Raw genomic sequence first — 22882 nt, 5'->3', positions numbered from 1 at the left:
GGTAAAATATCCAACTACTAAAGACAATAAAAGAGAAGGAAGTTATCAAAACAAGAATGTCCATAATAATGAAAACATTTCTAAGAAAAGGATGTTAACATCCCAGACCGAAAAGGCCCACTCAGTAAGTGTAACGAATGAAAAACAGAAAACCTACACAAAAGCACATGATCATAAAATTGCATTTTCATCAAAGATAAAGAGAACATCCTTAAAAGCTTCTACAGAGGAAATACACATCACATAATCAAGAAGAATGGCACATGTCTCCACAGCAATACCAGAAGCTAGAAGACAACGGAGGGATATCTTCAAAGCTCTGAGGAAAAATTATTTTCAATCCAAAATTCTACAGCGAGATCATTAACTGAGAGCGTTTCAGACACGCAAAGTCTTTTTTTTCCCCAGTCCAAGTATCCTTTATCAGGAAGTTATAGGATGCATTCCTCTAAAAGGCAGGCATGAACCAAGAAAGAAGTGGGATCTAATTAACAGGGCATGAAACCCAGGAGTGAGGTAAAGACATCTTCCAGAATTACAATGAACAGAAATCTCAAAATGACTGCTGTAGAGCAGAATTAGAAGAAAGCAACTAACCAGTCCAGATTACTGCAGAAAGGGTTCTAGATGATATATATCCAAGCTGTTATGTGCCATCGAGTCGGTTCCGACTCATAACGACCCTACGTACGACAGAATGAAGCATGCCTGGTCCTGTATCATCCTCACAATCGTTGCTATGTTTGAGCCCACTGTTTCAGCTACTGTGTCAATCCATCTTAAGGGTCTTCTTCCTTTTATTCACTGACCTCCTGCTTTACCAAGCATCATGTCCTTTTCCAGGGAATGGTCCCTCCTGATAACATGTCCAAAGTACATGAGACAAAGTCTCACCATCCTTGCTTCTAAGGAGCATTCTGGCTGCACTTCTTCCAAGACAGATTTGTTCATTGTTCTGGCAGTCTGGGGTATATTCAATATTCTTCACCGACACCGTAATTCAAAGGCATTAATTCTTCTTTGGTCTTCCTTATTCACTGTCCAGGTTTCGCATGCATATGAGGTGACTGAAAACACCACTGCTTGGGTCAAGCGCGCTTAGTCCTCAAAGTGACATCTTTCTTTGCTTTTGAACACTTCAAGGTCTTTTGCAGCAGATTTGCCCAATGCAATGCATCGTTGGATTTGTCCCCTCCTCAGAAGGAGGGGAAAAACCGAAACATACAAATTATCTGACGGGTCTGATTGTGTGGAAACCTGCATTTACAGCCTCTTAACAAGGCTGTTGGATGGTGTAGAAAAACTTAATGCTCAAGAAAACTGGGCAAATGGGGGAAAAAAGGGGGTAAAAAACTCCAGGAAAAACAAACTATAAAAGGACAGTACTGATGGTACGTGACCCAGCTTGTTGTAAAAAATATTTCTAGATTAAAAATGATTTAAAAACATACACACATAATAAAATGGATTGAATGAAATTAAATGAAACAGCTATATTAGAAAGATGGAAGAATGGGAAGATAATATAGAAATGTGTTAAAATTCTCATCTACCACAACAGATGCATAATGTCTACAACTGATAAAGGAGAGAGAGAAGGCAGTATAGAGATATCATTACAGATATCGTGGAAAATACCAGAAGAAAGAGCTAAAATATTTCAAAGTGGATTTTGGAAAGGGGAGGGAGGGACTAATTTTTGTTACAACCAGTTTAACGTTAGTTGACTTTTAAACTATAAGTACATACTTGATTAAAAAATACATACATATAATTACATTAAAAAATTACTATAGTTAGTAAGAAAAAGATAATCCAATAGAAAAGTGAGCAAATGACATGAAAAGGCAATTCAAAAATGGCCTATAAACATATGAAAAGATGGTAAACCAACAGAAGCAATTCAGATATGCAAATTAAAATAATGAGTTACCACTAAAGGGAAGAAATCTGGTACAACTGAAGGAAAATGACTATTTTCATACACTATGGGAGTTTAAGATTGATACCTATGGGGTAAAGAATTTAACTTTACCTAAAGAATTTGGTTTCTGTCCTTGGCTCCTGAGAAATAATTTCTAAAACTTTGGAATTCTCCAGTGATTGAAGCTTCTTTGATGAGAACTCCAGACCACACCTGAGGGCTTATGATTCATGCTGGGTGGGGACTGACTATGCCAAAAGACAACCAAGTGATATCAACAGACCTCCAAGAAAAGAGGCTAGAGATTGAATTACAAATCGAGACCCCCAATTAAAGCTCTGGACACTGAATCTCAATGGGCTTCCTGCATATGGAGGGGTAGTACATCCTTTTTTGGCACATGGAAGTTTCATGTGGGGAAGCCTCCCACAGCTCACCCTACATGTCTCATTTATATCCTTTTTGCTATAATAAAACTGCAGTCATAAGTATAGCACTTTCCTGAGTTCTATAAGTCATTCTAGCAAATCATCAAACCTGAGTAGTGGGAACCAGCAAGTCAGAACTGAGGGGGGCCTTAAGGATTCCCTTGGCCTTATGGCTAGCATCCTGAGGAGGGGTAGAGGAAACCTCCAAATTTGTAGCCACCAGGTAGAAGTAAGGGGGGCCTGGGATACCCCCAAGCTTACCACTGGCATCTTGAGGGGCTAATGGGAAACCCCAAATTAGTAGCCAGTAGGTCAGAAGTGAAGATGTCATGAGGACCCCCAAACTTGCAGCTTGGCAGTCTGGAAGACTGTGCCCTTTAACTTCAGATCTGACCTGGCTCTGGTGGATACAGTCAGAAGAAGAAGTGATCCAAGTATAGTTGGGAACACAGTTCAATAGAAATAAATTGAAACTTAATACACTGATTTAATTGGCATTACCTTACAATACCATTGCTAAAGGAACGTCTGATAAAACTTGGCTGTATATTCCCTTTGAGAGAAGTTCCATCTCTAGCATACTCTATATGAACACTGATTTGTACAAGGATATTCACTGCACCACCAGTTATTTCCTATAAATAAAAACCTGGCCAAATATAGTACCTTGATACTATAAAATGCTTTTACAGTGGTTAAAAAAAATGATAGAGGATTCTAAAACATTCTGTTAAATAAAAAACAAGTCAAAGAATAGTATGTAAAATATACACACATTTATCAACACCTATGTATATGCAAATACATAGTTCTGAAAGGCTACACACCAAGGCATTAACCATGAGGGGAGTGGGATTGGGGACACAAGGAAAACGGGTGCGGAACAGATGATGTGAATTTTTGTAAGCATGCATATGTTTATTACATGTGTAATTTTAAGTATAAATACTAAAAAAGAAACTTATAAAAGTTCAGTTCCAGTTGAGCATTTCTGAGTAGGTATCAATATCGGAATACCTGACATAATTACATCTTTAAAATACATTTGAGTATGTTTCACATACCCTCTTATTGTACTGTTTGTCTCAGGATCGCCAGGGTCCAATGTTTCTTTTAAGAAGTTTATATAATGTATCCAAAGGTCAACACTAAGAGGTATTGCCTGAAGCCCCCGACGATAAACCTAAGAAGAAAACAACAAACTGAACTTCAAATATTTAATTATTTCTTAACAGAGAGGCAACACTGTGTTATCCGGTGAACCTTAGAAATACTAATTACTGGAATTTTGTTTAAATAATCTACCATTACCATTTGGGTGGATGTTGGATAGAACATGGCAATGTTCTGATCCCCACGTGCAGAGTCTTGATCTTCAAAGCGCAGCAGTCCCTGCATTCTGACCGGGTTGTGTGGGCAGGCTTTGGGTTACAGACCAAAGGGCACAGACCCATTAGAGCATCAATGACAGCGTCTGACCAAAAATGCAATAAGACGTAGCAAATGTGACTAGCAAACCAACTATATTGTTTGGAAAATGAGAAATAAATGTTTAAGTGAGAGAAAAGCCCTGCCCTACTTGTTAAGCTGCAGTGTAATACAGAGGCTTGCACTGCAAAGCTTGACAAACTGTAGAGGTTTAACGCACCTGCCAACAAAGAGAGAAAATATTAGCTACAAATGCCACAAGAGTGACAAATGCAAATAAAATACCCTATAAAATTGTTTGACCATAAATGGTAGGTACTGCCAGCCAAAAAAAAAAGGTGTTTGTTTTGTTGTTATTTGGCTTACAGTACCTAATGGAAATAACTTTATTCAGTGTTGTACGTACCTCATCTGATTGTTTAACGTTGTCATGTCGCTTTTCAAGGTCTGCATACTTTTTCCAGTAACCATAGCAATACGGATAGTGTATGAAAAATTTGTCAAATGCTTTCTTGGCAGCCATCAAGTGATTCTAAAGAAAATAAAACGAACTGTTTAAATATCTTGTAAGTTTCTGTCACGAAATATTTAAATTCTTTTCATATATATTATCTCAAATAAAATTAGTGGCAGACTTAAAAACACACATATAAAGAGCAGCTCTTTTTACGTGGAAATACAACCTTATCCTCTGAAATAGAAGGAACTAATTCTGTCAAATAGCAAGGTAACTTTTTATTTCAGTACTTTTACACACACACACGCATACACACAATTATTACAAAACATTAGGTTTTGACAAACTACTAATACTGATTTTCTACAATGTACAAATTGTTATTTTTCAAACCTAAAAGTTACTTCTCAAACCTAATAATTTTATGTATCTAGTATTTCAACTTAATCTGAAAGTAATAAAAGCGACAACTTTAATTACAAAACCATAAAGCCAAATATGGTATTGTTTTATTTTTCTGTCCCTTGTAATATACCATTTAAGTAGTTACTAACCTCCTGTTCCACATACTGAAGCAAATATACCCAGCCTGTAAAATCCTGAGGATTATTTTCTACAGTTTTCCAAAACTTTTCATATTCTGGAGGGAAATTTGCTTCAGTTTCTACCACTGGGAGGTCCACAGCATTTGCCACTTCATTTTCTTCTGCAGTTGCATTCACATTGGGAGAGTCATCAGGTGACTGTTCCATTTCTGTAACATTCATTATCTCAGTACTGAAATCAGTAGAATGTTCCACTGCTACCTCTGAACTGTTGCCTGTGCTGCCATTACTAGAATTTTTGTACTCATCCATGTGAGAATTCTGCATAGTTGTTGATTTTGCCTTCTGTTAAACAAGGATCTGTGGAAACACAAAGATAAATATCTTCCAAATTCTAATAAAATAATTTGGTATCATCAACTATCTTTTAAAAACCCCTACTTAGCTATTAAAAGAAATAGCCTAATTTGATTCTTGATCTTTCCTACAAATCATAATCAGGAAATTTACTAGCTTCTATACTATAAATGGGAGCCCTGGTGGTGCAGTGGTTAAGAGCTCAGGCTGCTAACCAAAAGGTTGTCAGTTTGAATCTACCAGCCACTCCTTGGAAATTCTATGGGGCAGTTCTTCTCTGTCCTATATGGTCTCTATGAGTCGGATTCAACTCGACAACAATGGGTTTGATTTTTTGGGTTTATAAGTGAAGTTCTGTAAGATAAAATTCTTCCCCAAAACTGCCATTTTGTTGTTCAGCTTTGAGTAAAACCTAAGTATCTCTGGATTTAGTTCCTCCATCCATAAAACAAGTATCACGACTGCTACCTGAAGAAGTAACCATGTCTAGAACTCAATCCTTAGCTAAGAATCTAAATCTAAGATCTAAATCACTATATCTTTAAAAAATCTGTTCTGGAGGTTAAAGTAAAACTGACCAAACAAATTCTAGTCATGGATATAAACATTTCAGAAGGAAGTTTACCACAGCGTAGGAGAAAGAGGAACGGTATACTGCTGAAATGTACCTCTATTTTTACAACAAACTTTAAATCCCAGCAGCTGGTTTTCAATTTTATTATAGAAGACACAAAATTACAGTTTTAAAAAATTAAGAGTCATTTTTAAAGTGAATAGAAATGTTATTTAAAACATATATTTAAGTTTTAAAATATGAATGGAAACTGCATAAAATATTTAATATTAAATCATCTCATTGATAAGGCCAAAACAATAAGGAATTATTCCTTTATCCTATATAGTAGTACCACAATATACTTTGAAGTTGGTTTCATCTCTTCTACTAACAGTTTAAATGGAAAATGAATTATTATTATAGGACATGTCTTTTTTGTTTTTTTTTTTGGTAAAGTGAGGAGTTATTCTTGAAACTAAACAGACCACAAAATTAATTTACTCTTAAAATACACCCAGAATACATATATTTAATACAATATAGTGTAGTTAAAAGGATGAATAAGACTTTAAAAACAGTAATGCAAAGTAAGAAATGCAAATACTGAATAAACATATGAAGGATGATATATTCATTATTAAAGATATAAATTAAAATACTGACAGATTGGCAACAATTAAAAGCATATCTTTCTGCAAAGACATTCAAGCAAAATGTACCAAATGGCAACTGTGCATATTTTATACTATGGATATAATCAAAGACATATATTTAATTAAGAGCATTCACTACAACAGTGTATTACAATAAAAATAGAGTGGGGAAGGGCAATTAAGAGGAGGACCACTTTAGTAAATGACATTCATACAAGGGAACAGTAAACAATCATTAAGAAGGAAATACATATATCTGTGTTGATACAGAAAACATACACATATACTATATACACTATATATATATCTCTAAGTGTATACACATATATAGGCAGACATATATATACACCATATTTTTAAGCAAATAAGTACACCTATGTTTCTCTGCAAACAGCACCCTCTCCCCCAACATATTTTCAATATGCGAATTTTTTTTTTACATGTGAAAAAAAAATTGGCATAGCAGCACTTGTGAAAATATCTCACAGGGAGAGGGTGCAGTTGGCAAACAAATGAAGAAGGCCTGTGCTATCTGCATAAAAATTGTGTGTGTTTGTGTGTGTGTGAGTGAGTGAGTGTGTGTGTGAGTGTGTGTGAGTGAGTGAAACCCTGGTGGCGTAGTGGTTAAGAGCTATGGCTGCTAACCAAAAGGTCAGCAGTTCGAATCCACCAGGCGCTCCTTGGAAACTCTATGGGGCAGTTCTACTCCGTCTTACAGGGTCACTATGAGTCGGAATCAACTCGATGGCAACGGGTTTGGTTTTTTCGTTTATATATATATGGTATACATACACACACACAGATCTGTACAGATTTATACCAAATAAAATAAACCACAATTAAAATGTTGACTGGTGTTAATAGTTGTTCTCCCTGTACAGGTGGAATGAGTCCTTTCTTCTTTAGGCTTATCTGCAGCTATTTAACTGAATTGAAAAAATAGGTTTGCCTGTTTGTTTTTTAAAGAAAAGTCAGCTACAGCATCCCAATGGTTGGCACTCTCAAGTCTAGCCCCAAACAAAAGTGACCTAGTAAGCTGATTAAAGCAAATGCAGATTCCCTGGTCCCAACTTCAATGATTCCGAGGTGAGCTTTGGTGGCGCAGTGGTTAAGAGATCGGCTGCTAAACAAAAGGTCAACAGTTCAAATCTACCAAGCCGCTGCTTGGAAACCCTATCGGGCAGTTCTACACTGTCCTGCAGGGTCACTATGAGCCAGAATTGACTCAATAGCAATAGGTTTGGTGTTTTTAGTTTAGGCTAAAAAAGAGTTTATGCCCAAAAAGCTACACCTCTAATAAGTTCTCTAAATAATTCTGTGGAACTTATTCATGGGTAAATTCTGAATCGTGGAACTGCTATATCAAAGGAAAAGCATATATTAAATTTGGGAAGATGATGATAATTATCTCTAGAAAAGTTTTACTAGCCATATCACAGATACTTTTAGTTGCCTATCCAATATCCTGGAAACCCTGGTGGCGTGGTGGTTAAGAGCTACGGCTGCTAACCAAAAAGGTGAGCAGTTCAAATCCACCAAGTACTCCTTGGAAACTCTATGGGGCAGTTCTACTCTTGCCTTATATGGTCACTATGAGTGAGAATCAACTCGAGGGCAAGAGGTTTGGTTTTTTGTTTTTTTGTATCCAATATCCCCTCTCACCAATTTCCTTGCTAAAAAAGCACTGATTTTGTTTAGGGCAAAAATATACCTAATCCTGAAAAGGACATCTGCTAAGGAATCCAGGGAAAGCTTTTGCTTTTCTCATGAAAAGGGACAGTCAAAACTAGTGTACCTCTTCCTTCTGCTACTTTCTTTCTGCTGTCCTACCAACAGAACGAGTAACAGTCATATGACAGAAGAGGTGATGATAGGATTACTGGCTAGAAGACAACACAGACTGACCCAAATGAACAGGATCTGCACTGGGGAAATGGAAAGAAGGAGAACAAGTAAGCCGGAGCCAGATTATGGACAGAGGGATTTGAGAAGAAATGATAAACAAGGCAAATCTAGTTGGTACATATTAAAGGAGATTCCAAAGTATTCGACCACCAGAAAAAATAAGATCCCTTCTCCTTGAATGACCCTGTTTAATGTTAACAACTTTTCCTAGTTTAATCCATTTCAGGGCATAGGAAAAGGCAAAGAAACTTCCCAATTTATTTTGCTCTCTTTATTCTGCTCCTTTAAAGAAAAGACATAGTTAAATATTGACTTTTCACATGCAAATAGTCACTAACTCATTTGAGTCCCCCCTCCCCTCAACTCAGTTAAAAAAAAAAAAAGATTGCTGGTTAATGCATTCTGGGTCATTAACTACCTATTGTATGCTAACTGCATACTTAAGTAGGACACAGGAAGACTGAAGAACTGACACCTTTGAATGGTGATGCTGGCAAAAAATATTGAATACACTATGGACTGACAAAAGAACGAACTAATCTGTCTTGAAAGAAGCACAACCAGAATGCTCCTTAGAAGCAAGGATGGCGAGACTGTGTCTCACATACTTTGCACGTCATCAGGCGGGATCAGTCACTGGAGAAGGACATCGTGCCCGGTAAAGTAGAGGGTCAGCGAAAAATAGGAAGACCCTCAACGAGATGGATTGACACAGTGGCTGCAACAATGGGCTCAAGCATAGCAACAACTGTGAGGATTGCATGGGACTGGGCAGTGTTTCCTTCTGTTGTGCATAGGGTCACTATGAGTTGGAATGGATTCAAGGGCACCTAACAACAACAAGAGTTTCTTCTGAAATCAGCAAAGTCACCATATCCTTGCATCTTCAGAGATTGTCATTTACTCCACGCCCTGCAATTATACTGTTGTAAAAACCTTTAAGAACATTTGCCTTACCCTCAGGAAGACCATTTTTCCGGTGCCTTCAAAAATCACAGGGCCAAAAGAAGAATATATCAAAGTTATTTTTTTAATAAGTTATTTCAACATATTTTTCATAATGTGGCAATGACTAGTACCAGTTTATTCTTAAAAACAACCTGTTACTTCCAACTAGCAACATAAGATGGCAAAGGCTAAAAAGTAAGTATTGAAAGGAAGAAGATAGCTTAACTATAACTAAACCAGCAAATATAAAGAAGAAAAGACTAGGAATTGGAATTTCCATGTCTTTCATCATAAGATAAAGTATAGTATGCTAAACACTGGAAAGAACATACAACTGGGGGCTGGGGGTGAGTCCTACTTCTCTCCCTTACTAGCTGTGTGACCCTAAGTCAAGCCTTGCTTTCTCACTTCTAAATGGGATTAATAATACTTAACACTACCTGCTTCACAGGGCTGCTGAGAACACTGGATGAGATAAAAGTATGCGAAAAGTCTTAAAAACTAAATTCCTATACATAAAAGCATCAATAAAAAAACTGAATCCTTCCAAACTTAAGACGTTGTACTTTAAAATAACTGAGGAAAATAAAAACGAACTTCACAATGCACTTAATTTTTTGCAGTAGAAATTTCTAAGAGGAGGAAATAAATGGTGTTGCCTGGCTTCATAAAACTGGTAGTCAACACAGAGTTTATCTGGAGGTATATCTACTCCATGATTTTTTTCTTTTAGACATTTTCCTGCCTTCCTTTCATAGAAGATTGATTTAACTCTTATACCAACAACACTTGCACACACTTCCCTCTCCTATGCTCTCAACACAGTTTTATAGGTTTGGGGTAAAGTCAATATTCTGTTAACATTACTGTTATGGACTGAATTGTGTCCCCCAAAAATGTGTGTCAACTTGGCTAGGCCATGATTCCCAGTATTGTGTGATTGTCCACCATTTTGTCACCTGATACGATTTTCCTGTGTTGTAAATCCTACCTCTATGATGTTCATGAAGCAGAATTAGAGATAGTTATGTTAATGAGGCAGGACTCAATCTACAAAATTAGGTTGTATCTTGAGTCAATCACTTTGGAGATATAAAAGAGAGAAGGGAGCAGAGAGACAGGGGGACTTCATTTCCACCAAGCAAGAGCCAGGAGCACACATCCTTTGGATCTGGGGTCCCTGCGTTGAGAAGCTCCTAGGCCAGGGGAAGGTTGATGACAAGGGCCTTTTCCCAGAGCCGACAGAGGAAGGAAGCCTTTCCCTGGGGCTGGCACCCTGGATTCAGACTTCTAGGCTCCCAGACTGTGAGAGAATAAATTTACCTTTGTTAGAGCCATCCACTTGTGGTACTTCTGTTATAGCAGCACTAGATTACTAAGATAATTACTATGCCTAAGTAAACATTTTTTTCAAGCTCAGTCATTTCGTAAAATTAATTTCCTTGCTTGTACCTCTTTATATCTTCCCTCATTATTTTCATTTGGTTTTCTTTGAAAATTGACCCCTGTACCCTCTTAGAGCTCTTATAAAGTCCTTCAAAAAACAATTTGCCACTCAGCCTTTCTGAAACCATCTAACCTTGTTACAATCTAGACTGGTCTATCTTGTCTAGATTTTCTCTGTTCATTTCCTTTTGCCTGTCTCCTGGGTTGAATTCCATTTATAACAACCAGTTTTTCTTTCTTGATTTTTGCCCCTCTTTTAGTAATAAGAGTAATATTCTTATTACTATTTCCATAAGGGGGAGGGGGAGAGCATGCACTCGGGGGAAGGAGAGACACGGGGTGGTGACATTCCTCAATAACATAGTCCCTAACTTGATAAGGTCCCTGACTTGGCTGTTACGTTAATAGGGAGAGATAAGAGAAAAAGGGTATAAAACCCTAAGAAATCGACTATTGGGGCTCTCAGACTCTATTTCTGAGTAGCCCGCTTGACACTCCCTAGTCAAGTGTACTTTTGCTACTAACCCTCTGCTTGCTAATAAACCTCTGCTTGCTTGGCACTATCTGTCTCAGTGTTTGAATTCTTTCCTACACTGAAGACAAGAACCGAGACTATTCTCCGGTAACATTTCTATTACTTCCTAGAAAAGGGTACTTGAGTACCCTTCTGAAATCTTCATAACTGAATGACTGTCTAAGTACAAAATTCTAGACTGAAAATCATTTTTCCTTAGAGATTTGAAGGAATCTATTCATTGTCTCCTGGTGTTACTGTTGAGAAAATCTGATGCCATTTTTAGTCCTCATCCTCTATATCTGACCTGTTCTTTCCCTGCGGAAGCTTTATCCCAGGTATTCTGAAATTTTATAACGATGTGCCTTCATAAGGGTCTTTTCCATTCATTCTGCAAGGCATTCATTTGGAAGGCCTATTTCAATCTAGACACTTAAATCATTCAATTCTTAGAAATTGTTTTATATTATTTCTTTGCTTATTCTTGGTATCCTTTTGTCTCCTTCTTGAACTCACATTACTTAATCAGACCTCCTGGACTGATCCTAATTTTCTTATCTTTTCCTGCATTTTTTCCATTTTTTTGACCCACTCTATTTTGAAATATTTTCTTAAACTGAGTTTCTAATCTATCACCATATTTTTAATTTCCATTTCTTATTGTCTAAAATAATCCTTCTTAGTCTCCTCTTCCTGGTTCATAAGAACAACATCTTCTGTTATCTTTCTGATAATTTAATTTTCTTCTGTTCTTAGTACTAGCTCTGTTTCTTCTGAGTGTCCTTTAATTATTTGTTTTGGCTTCTCAAGTACTGTATGATGATCTTCAAACTTCTGTTCATGAAGAAGTACGAGGCATTACGACACTAACTGAAAGCTACATAGGGCTTGTCAGCTGGTAGTTTTCAGTGGAGGATGTCAGTGTTGAGATGGGAGCCCAAGCTGTGCTGGTGATATCACCATCGATACACAGAATTATATTCAATTTTCCCATTTTCAGTAAGACCCTTCAACTCCCCCCCACACACACCCCACCACCACCACCAGCTATGCCTAAGCTTCTCTGGTTACACCCTCATATAATAAACATCCAGTTTTTTGCTTTTTTTTTTTGGCAAGCTACGCTAGATGGAGAAAAAAACTTTAGTCTAAACTACTTTAGACTTTGAACCAATCCCCTGTTTTTACTTTCTTTACTTGCTTATTATTGACATCCCTTTCTGCAGGCACACAGCTGAACAAAGAATACAAAAGCCTACATTAATTGTTAGTGCTGCTCCATCTGCTTTCTTCCAAATTTTGTTCCTAATTTTCATCTGTTGACAATTCCTCTCCTGTTCTTTGTCCTTTTGGGTTTCTACCATTTTATTTCTTTTTTACTTTATCTTACTTATTGTTTTCATTTTTTATTTATGTTATTTATTTCATTTTAGTTATTTTTTCTTTAGTGGAGTTTCAGGAGGAAACAAAGAAATGTGCTGTAAAATCAATCCAGTATGTTAAACTAGAAGTTTTAACCCACTTCTACCTTAAAAGTGGTAGAATTCTTGCCTTCCATGCAGGAGACCCACGTTCGATTCCTGACAAATAGACCTCATGTGCAGCTACCACTCGTTTGCCATTAAAGGCTTTCATGTTGCTATGATGCTGAACAAGTTTCAGTGGTGCATCCAGACTAAGATGAACTAGGAAGAAAAGCTTGGCAATTAACTTCCAAAAGCCAGCCGATGAAAATCCTACATAGATCACAAAGGTCTGATTCTCAACCAATCACGGGAACAGTGCAGGACCTAGCAACACTTCATTTTGTTGTACAAAAGGTCACCGTGAATCAGGCTGAGTTGACGGCAGCTAACAACAACTTTAAAGGTCCTTAAAAACTAGGGAGAAATCCATTCACCTATGGACAGCTGATCTTCAATAAAGAGTGGAAGTCCATTAAATGGAGATGAGAAAGTCTCCCTAACAAATGGTGGTGGCAAAACTGGGTATCCATTTGAAGAAAAATGAAACAAGATCCATACCTCGCACTTAACACAAAAACTAATTCAAAATGGATCAAAGTCATAAATGTAAAACCTAAAACTATAAAGATCGTGGAAGAAAAAACAGGAACAATGCTAGGACCCCTAATATATGGCATAAGGAGAATACCAAACATAACTAGAAATGTACAAACAGCAGAAGATAAATCAGATAACTGGAATCTCCTAAAAATTAAACACTTACACTCATCAAAAGACTTCACCAAAAGAGTAAAAAGAAACTTACAGACTGGGATAAAATTTTTACCTATGAGGTATCAGACCAAGGTCTAATCTCTAAAATTTACAGAAAACTTCCAACACCTCAACAACAACAAAACAAACAACCCAGTTAAATAATGGGCAAGGACATGAACAAATACTTCACCAATAAGACATTCAGGGGCTAACAAACACATGAACAGATGCTCATGATCATTAGCAATTAGACAAAAATTGAAACTACAATGAGATACCATCTCACCCCAGCAATAATGGCAATGATCAAAAAAAAAAAAAATGCTGGCAAGGTTGTGGGGAACTCTTAGACACTGCTGGTGGAAATATAAAATGATACAATCACTACGGAAAAGGATACGACAATTCTTTAAAAAGCTAGAAATAGAAATGACATATGATCCAGCAATCCCACTCCTAGGAATGTATCCTAGAGAAATAAGAAGCGTGACAAGACTGGACATACGCACACCTATGTTCATCGCAGCATTATTCACAATAGCAAAAAAGATGGAAATAACCTAAGTGCCCATCAATGGATGAACAAACTGTGGTATATACACTCAGTGGAATATTACACAACAGTAAAGAATGATGATGAATCCGAAAAATATGTGACAACATGGATGAATTTCGAGGATTATGCTAGGAGAAATAAGTCAATCACAAAAGGACAATTATTGTATGAGACTACTATCATAAATAATCAAGAAAAGGTTTACAAACTGCAATGCGACAGATAGCTTTTTCATGGCTTTCTTTGCCATGGTCTTGTAACCGCCACCCAAGTGATTGCGTGGAACTGTACAAAGAAGGTAACTGTGGCCCACCAAGAGGATTAGACAGCTTGCTAATAATGTAAATAAAGTTCACGGCACCCATCTGGGAGTGGGACTATGAAAATAAGGTCCATGGAACCCTAACAAAGGGATTGGTCAGTTTTGCCATCCTTTTAGGCTTAGAATGAGCCATCCCAGATGCAGGAAGACAAGATTTTACCACCAGCAAGAAAGAAGAGACAGGAGCGAAGTGCATCCTTTGGATCGGGATCCTTGCACTGAGAACTCATGGAAATAGGAGACCAAGAGAGAGAGCTGTAACAAAGAAAATGGTGAGAAGTGGGGTAGAGAAAAGGCGGCAGGAGAGACCAGAAGGAGACAGCGTGGCCCACAGAGTTAGAGCTGAACACCTTCGGGCCAAGGATTACTGGTAGAGTGGAGTGCCTCTGGGCATTTACTGGCAGAGCAAAGGGGGCTCTGTAACACTTGCCCAAGTAGGGCGGAGGCTGAAGGCCAGAGATAAGGCATGCCTGCAGGCACAACCCAAAAGAGGCTGTCCTGATGCAGGAACTGTATCCTGAGCACGAACTTGAATTGTAACCTGCTTTTTTTACTTCCCTAAAAAACCCCGTAACGGTGAATACTGTCTATGAGTTCTGTATGGCCATTGCAACGAATTACTGAACTCAGCAGAGAAGTAGAGAGTACTGTGGGAGGGATGGTTGGTGTGAGAATTAGTAGAAACGGCTGGCAAGAGCTACATCTGACCTCTACCTCATAGGAATTAGGCTTGGGCTGTTGATCTTGATTCTCCTTCCCCCTTGTGATGTCAGAGGAGATTAGACACCACCCCCAGGCCATTTTACAGCTGGTGTCAGGGGGATCCTTGCAAAGGTTCCAGACTCATGGAAGCATGGGGCTTAGGAAAAGGAGACTTGGAAAGTGAAATTTTTGATTCTTGGATGGTTATTTTGGTTATTGTTACTTGTAATGGCTAAAAGGCAAGTAAGAAATGCTACGCTGCAGCTGAACAGAGGAAAGCAATATTTGGAGTGGCTCCTGGCAAGGTTCAGGCCAGTAAAATGAGATGATTGATAGGGAGCCAAGGTCTTCTGCTTCCACCCAGCCAGAAGCCCAAGACCATATGCATATGAATGGGGAGACAGTCACGGGGTAGAGAATATAAAAGTGGAATGTTTTAAAGAGTTATGTGTTTATCTGTATGTACTATGGATGCTGAATGTTTTTCTCCTACCTAGTGTTGTAAAGCTGACATAAACATGATAGAAATGAATACTGGGTATTATGAATTACAGAGAGCTGTGTAACTCCACCTTCAGCCAATACTTGATTGGATATGCTAAAAGAGAACTAAAATTCGCCCAGAAGGAAAGAGAAGTTTTCTGTTTCAAGTCAATAGTCCTGTGTATAGAGCGGCAGCTCAGGTAGAAAACCTGAGTCTCACCCAGAATTTGCATTTGAAAAGACATGCAGAACCACCCAGAACCACTGGGAGAGGAGGCAATTTGCATTTGAAGGAAGGACCTGCAGAGAGAAAAAAAATGACTGTTCTGCCTTCTGCATTTCCAGCAAGCTGTTTGCCTTTGGGTCCAATGAAGCAGGAAGTCAGTGTCCATCAGAAGGAAATCCCTTCCAGGACTAGAAGTTAAAGGAAGCTCATGAGCAGACAGCTTGGTATGCTCAGCTGTGGTGACCACCTGAGTCCACTCATGAATGGATGTAGAGGTGCAGCAATGAAGAGACAGGCTGAGTTTGGACATATTCCACTGGCGCCCACTGATCTAGCCCATGGGGGCTAGGAATGAGAGAGAGACAGAAGGGCCTGGCTGGTCTGAAGTGCTGGGAGGTGTGTGTACCTCCTAAGCCACTGGTAACTGTGACCTAGTTTGGATGGCTAGGGATGAGCTGACTACAACTCACTGAATGAAGAGAAAGATGTTTGATACAATGAGCTCGTGCAGACTGCTGAATTTGATGGCTTGCTGTGGACTAGGCTTTGCTTATGGATACAAGAACTCAAAGTTCCAACTGGAACAGAGGATTCTTCAAGACCAAGAAACATGCTTGTCTTCTGAGAGTACTAGTTTGATAGGGATAGGCAATTTAAACACTGCTATCTTAAAGGCAAGAAGTGGCTGGCTTACACTTTCCTGAGTGTGCTTACCAAGTGAGGGGGAAAAGGGAGGATTCCCGTTGAATAGATTTTTCTTTTCCTAATAGGTCTGGGGAAGAGAGGGTGGAGAAAGATGCTGATATGATTATGTGATTCAACTGTGAGTGTTGACTGTTAACAGAGTTAATTGTGTTTATAAAAACTGTAATTGTAGAAGCTGTAAGTGTGGAAGAGTGGACTAAAGGGGAGGCACTTCTGAACTGGAGTATAGTGGCCAAACCTAAAGTCCCTTAAAGGTTTTGCTATGCTGATACTACATGAGGCTCAGAGCAAGGGAATAATCTTCTCTCAATCAAATTTCATCAGAGGCCAGAAAAGGTGAAGTCAAGATGACTTTTGGAGAGCCTGACCACATTAGATAGACTACTGCAGCAGACCTGAATGGCTGGTACCTGAGTAACCTCATCGAGGACTCTGCCCTACTGAAAGACTAATTGTTAATGACTGTTTAGGACTGGTAAAGTGATTGGGAGGGGTAAGTTATCCTCCAAGTATGAAAGAATCATGGCTAGAAATGCTCAGGGGTGGCCCACAGTGCAATGGATGGCTTTTATATGGCCTTTCTCGCCATAGTTTTGTGAACTCCCACTGAAGTGACTGCGTGGGGCTACACAAGTAAGGTAAATGTGGCCCACCAAGGGGACTGGAGAGTTTGCTAATAATGTAAATAAAGTTCATGGCACCTGTGTGGGGGTGTGATCATGTAAATAAGGTCTATGGAACCCTAATCCCCAACAAAGGGATTGGTCAGTTTTAAGTTTAGGCTTAAAATGAGCCGCTCCAGGGCAAGAAGACAGGATCTTACCACCAGCAAAAAAAGAAGAGCCAGGAGTGGAGCGCATCCTTGGGACCTGGGATCCCTGAGCTGAGAAGCTCCTGAAACCAGGAGACAGAGAGAGAGAGCTTTAACACTGAAGATGACAAGAAGCAGCGGCAGAGAAACCAGGAGGAGAGACCAACAGGAGATCGCCCTACCTGCACAGCAAGAAAGCTGAGTACCTTCAGGCAAGAGGCTTCCTGGCAGAGTAGGGTGCCTCAGGGCACTTGGTGGAACTAGGCTTGCTGACCCAGGGAGTTAGAGCTGAGAGTATCTTCAGGCAAAAGACAAAGATTACCGGTGGAGTGGCTGCCTCTGGGCACTTACTGGTAGAGCTAAAAGAGCTTGGTAACACTTGCCAGAACAGGGCAGAGGCCAGGGACCAGGGAGAGGCTTGCCTGCGGTCGCAGCTCAGAAGAGGCTGCCCTGATGGAAGAACTGTATCCTGAGCATTCCTGAACCTGAATTGTAACCTGTTAGTTCCCTAATAAACCCCATAATGGTAAGTATTGTCTGTGAGGTCTGTGTGGCCACTGCAATGAATTATCAAACTCAGCAGAGAAGTACAGAGTACCGTGGGATGGACAGTTGGTATCAGAATTGGTAGAAAGAGCTGGCGAAAGGAGGTACATCTGATCTCCATCTCATAGGATCAGACTAGGGCTGTTGATCTTGATTCTCCTGCCCCCTTGTGAAATTAGAGGTCAGATGCAGCCCCCACACCGTTTTTGCACACACAGAAACATTTTTTGATGGTCACCAGGGATGGGAGAGGGAAGGAGGAAAAATCACTACCTAGAGAGTAGACAGATGTTAACTTCGGTAAAAGGATAGGCAGTACACATTATGGGGCAAGTCAGCACAACATAACCAAGGCAAAGGAAGGCACTGAGAGGCACACAAGAAAAAAAAAAAGCATTGAAGGTAAATACTATAACATACACAGTATTGCCAACAACCGTTTGAAAGCTAAAGACCATAGTCTTGGGGGACATCTAGGTCAACTGGCCTAAGATAGTTCATAAAGAAAGCATTCTACATCCTGCTTTGGTGAGTAGCATCCGGTGTCCTAAAAGCCTGCAAACAGCCATCTGTGATGCAACTACTGGTCTCTTTCCATGTAGGGCAAAGCAAAGTGAAGAAAACCAAAAGCTCATGGATACAATTAGTCCAAAGGACTAAAAGACCATAGGAATAACAACCTCCACCAACCTAAGACCAAAAGAACTATATGGTGCCCAGCTACCACTACCAACAGCTCTCACCAGGACCACGATAGAAGATCCCAGTTAGAGAGGGGGAAAAAATGTAGAACAAAATTAATATTCATAAAAAAGATGAGATTTACTGGGTCTGAGACTGGAGGAATCACTGAGACCATAGCCCTCAGACACCCTTCTAACTTGGAACTGATGCCATTCCCGGAGATAACCTTTCAGCCAAATAACAGACTGTCCTATAAATAAACAATAACACACATGAGGAAAGTGCTCCTTAGAAAAATCATCTACATGAGACCAAAAGGACAATATATCCCCCGAAACAAGGAGGAGAAGACATGAAGGGGATGGAAAACAGGACAAATGGAAATGGGGAACTCAGGGTGGTAATGGAGAGAACGCTGACACGCTGCAGGGATTACAACCACTGTCATGGAACAATCTGTGTATAAACTATTGAATGGGAAACTAACTTGCTCTGTAAACCTTCACCTAAAGCACAATTTAAAAAACAGCGAGATAAGACTCACAAGACCTGAATTCTAGTTTCCACTTACTTAATTTCTCAATGAATTGGTTCCTAAAAAAAAAAAAAAAAAAATGATGCTGGTAAATAATGCCCTGCCCACTGGAGTTCTTAGGAAAACAGAACGGAATTTAATTCAATGTTTCTAAATACCTACAGTATGGAAGTAAAAATAAGAATGGTTGACATTTTTTGAAACTTACTATAAGCTAAGTGCTACACAAAGCACTTCATATCCAACCCAAACCCAGTGCCGTCGAGTCATAAAACTAGTACCTACAGTATGGAAGTAAAAATAAGAATGGTTGACATTTTTTGAAACTTACTATAAGCTATGTACTACACAAAGCACTTCATACCCAACCCAAACCCAGTGCCGTCGAGTCATAGATCTCATTAATCCTCCCAGCTCTGCAATAAATATAGGTATAATTATATGGTTCCCAATTTACAGATGAGGCAAAAAGGGCTCAGGGAGATTAAGTAACCTTGCACAAGATCATATAGCTAGTAAACAAACAGGATCATACCCAGATCTAGCTCCAAAATTCATACAGGACATAACACAGGTGTACTTTAAATGTGTATATACCTTGCTAAATTGCAAAGTCCACATTGACACTCTTATCTCCTTGCTCCTAGCCAGGCAAAAAACTGTATCTGGCTTAATTTAAAAGTATAGTTGTTACTTTTTCATATGTTTGCTGGTTATTTGCATTTATTTCATAAGTTGTCTGCTCATATCTTTGGCCCATTTTTCTACTATGTTGCTTGTCTTTTTTCTTTCCAATTTGTAAGAATGCCTTGTATATTTGGACTATTAGCCCCTTCTCTACTGTTATAAAAGTGGCATATTATTTTTCTATTGGTAGTTTATTATTCATGATGTACTTTGTCCTAAAGAAACTTTAAATCTTTACATAATCCAATGTATCAATCTTTACAACCTTTGAGTTCTGAGCAATGCTTAGGAAAGTCCTCTCTGCTCCCGAATTTAAAAATATTCTTTTCTCTTCCAATGCTTTTATAATTTTAACTAAATAAAACCATTCTCAATAAACACCACCTATTTAGAATTCTACAAATAAAAAATAAATTTTTTTTTTTAATTTGTAGAATTCTAATCCCTAGTGTTTTCGTTGGCTGATTTTCGTAAGCATATCACCACGCCTTAGTCTGAAAGCTCCCACATGGAAGGTGAGAATTATCTTCTTTTCTCAATTTGACACTCTCACCTGGGCTGATCACATCCACATTGACATACTTTCTTCAGTTGGCTTCCAGGTCACACCATCTCCTGCCTCACTATCACTCCTCCTGAGTGACAGTCTGCTGAGACAGACGAGGTTCTCATCTTTCACCTGATCTCTTAATGTTAGAGTGCCCTAGAACTCAGTCCTTGGCCTTTTCCCTTCTCTATCTCTATTAACTCCCAATCTCACATGGTTTTATGGTGACTCCCAAATTTCCATCTCCAGCCCAGCCAGACCTCTTTTCTAAACTTCCAACTCATATATCCAACTGCCTAATTGATACCTCCACCTGCATATATATATAAAATCATCTCAAACTTTAAAATGTTCCTAAGTGGACTCATCTTCCTCCTCCACAAACTTGCTCCACTCACAGCCTTCTCCATCCTTCCAGTTGCTCACACCAAAAATCTTGGAGTCATCCTGACTCTTCTCTCTTACATCCAATCAATCTGTTATGGAATCCTTCAAATATACTCAGGATCCCAAAACTCACCACTCTAGTTCAAGCCACTCTTCTCTCAGCTGGAATACTATTAGTCTTCTACAGCCTTCTATAGGCCTCCTGCTTCTTTCCTTGCTCCACCCCACCACCTCCACCTCCCTGTCCCTATTCTAGTCTCAACACAACAGCTAATGATATTTTTTAAAATACAAGCCTTACCATATCACTTCACTGTTCAAGGCTCTCCATTTCACAGATTAAAAGTCATTCTTCCAATGGCCCACTGCTCCTCCCTCCCAATATTTACCTCTTTGACTTCATCTACTACTCACCCTCTCTTACTCTGCTCTAACACTGACATCTTGCTGTCTCTCAAAGAGACCACACTCATCAGTCTGAGAGCCTTTGCACTGGCTCTTCCCTCTGCCCAGAGTGATCTTCTCCCAGAAACCCATACAGCTACCTTCCTCACCTCCTTTAAAAATTTGTTGAAATGTCACCTTTTCAATAAGACCTACCTGGGCCACCCTAATTCAAATAGCAACTTGTTCTCATTCCCAGCATGTCGATCCCCTTTACCTTGCTCCACTTTATTACTTTTATCAATAGTATAGTGAATGATTTACTCATTTAGTATATCCTGCTATAAAGATTAACTACCCCTTTCTTTTTATTTGGAACCCTGGTGGTACAGTAGTTAAGTGCTTGCCTGCTAACCAAAAGGTCAGCAGTTTGAATCTACCAGCCACTCCCTGGAAGCCCTATGGAGCAGTTTTACTTTGTCCTTTTTCTTTTATAGGGTCGCTATGAGTCAGGATTGATTCAAGGGCAAAGGGTTTGGGTTTATTTTTTTTTATTCACACTACTATTGCTATAGTGTGGGACGGTAGACTGGTAGAATGCTCATCTTCCGTGTAGGAGACCAGAGTTGGATTCCGGTCTATGCACCTCATGTGCAGCAGCTACCACCTATCTGTCAGTGGAGGCTTGTGTCTTGCTGTGGTGCTAAAAGCTTTCAGTAGAGCTTCGAGACTAAAATGGACTAGGAAGAAGGGCCTGGCAATTGTTCAAAAATCAGCCAGTGAAAACCCTCTGGATCACAACAGTCTGATCTGCAGGGCTGGCACAGGACCAGACAGCATTTCCTTCCATTGTACATGGGGTCATCACCAGTCGGGGCAACTCAACAACTAACAATTGCTACAGTTTAAGTAACCATTTTCTCCCCACTAGATCAGTGTTTTTCAAACTACAGATTACTTCAGACCAGCTTCCCCTTTCTTTTTAAAGTGGAAAATAAAATAAAAATAAATATTATCAGACTGCTTTGTAATACACAAAGGTATATTATTTCATGATATTTTGATGCAATTATACACAAACATAACACAACTATCGTATATTAAACTGCCTGGCACAGAGAAGACACTCAACCTTTTTCAAAGAGTGTTGTCATCATGCACTGCTATGACTTCAATCACCAGTTATTAGTGATAATATTAAGAGATAATATTTACTGAACAATGTTCTGTTAAATGCCACTACCACATTTTTAAGGACAGGGAAACCAAAGTTTATTAAGATTAAAAAACTTTTCTAAGCTTACAGCCAGAATTCAACTCCAGCCTGTCTAACTCTAAAACTGTAGCCTCTTCTCTACCCACCTCTATAGCACTGACATTCTGTCTCTACTGAGTTTTTTTCAATTCTGTTACTTCTGGCTTTCAGGCTTTAGTGTTTCTACCTGCAATGCTCTCCCACCCCACTATCCGGCCCCACAGTCCCACTTGGTACCTTCAACTCTCTGGGCAAAGTTTAAACATCACCTCCTGAAAAGTCTTTCTATAACCCCCAAGTTGGTTAGGGTGCCCCCATTAATGCTCCCACAGCACTGCTGTTTTCTCCATAGCACGGATCATATTTGTGATCCTTACTCAATGTCTATCTTCCCTATTAGATTACAAATATCTTAAAGATAAGGACCAGATCTACCAACATCTAGGGAATACAGTACACCTGGAAACCTAGTACACACTCAATTCACTGAAAAACAAATAGCTCTGCTCTAAACCTCATCCTTGAAATAATCACACATTTTGCTGTAAAGATTAAGTATCCCCTTTTCATTCACACTATTATTGTTACAGTTTAAGTAATTATTATCTCTCCACTGGATCAATGTTTTTCAAACTACAGATTGCTTCAAAACAGTTCTCATTTTTTAAC

The 22882-nt window shown here is 39.0% G+C and overlaps 1 protein-coding gene across 6 annotated transcripts in view; it reads right to left on the bottom strand.

Annotated features, from left to right (window-relative positions):
• Nucleotides 1-22882, bottom strand: part of PRPF39 (pre-mRNA processing factor 39) — a 41512-nt gene that overhangs the window by 16537 nt on the left and 2093 nt on the right. Inside the window, exons 1-4 of one of the 6 annotated variants that reach the window (XM_049899217.1) lie at nt 4187-4275; nt 3932-4000; nt 3664-3826; nt 3417-3535 (exon numbers count right to left, since the gene is read on the bottom strand). In XM_049899217.1, coding sequence (XP_049755174.1) covers nt 3417-3535; nt 3664-3750 — 206 coding nt within the window. In that variant the 5' untranslated portion in view covers nt 3751-3826; nt 3932-4000; nt 4187-4275. Of the gene's footprint in view, nt 1-3416; nt 3536-3663; nt 4313-4791; nt 5143-22882 lie in introns of those variants that run through there. The other 5 variants (XM_049899213.1, XM_049899216.1, XM_049899215.1 and 2 more) reach the window with 5 other exon arrangements.

Source organism: Elephas maximus, chromosome 10 (genome assembly GCF_024166365.1).
Source record: "Elephas maximus indicus isolate mEleMax1 chromosome 10, mEleMax1 primary haplotype, whole genome shotgun sequence".
NCBI classification, from domain to species: domain Eukaryota; kingdom Metazoa; phylum Chordata; class Mammalia; order Proboscidea; family Elephantidae; genus Elephas; species Elephas maximus.
This window is presented reverse-complemented; position numbering and strand designations above follow the sequence as displayed.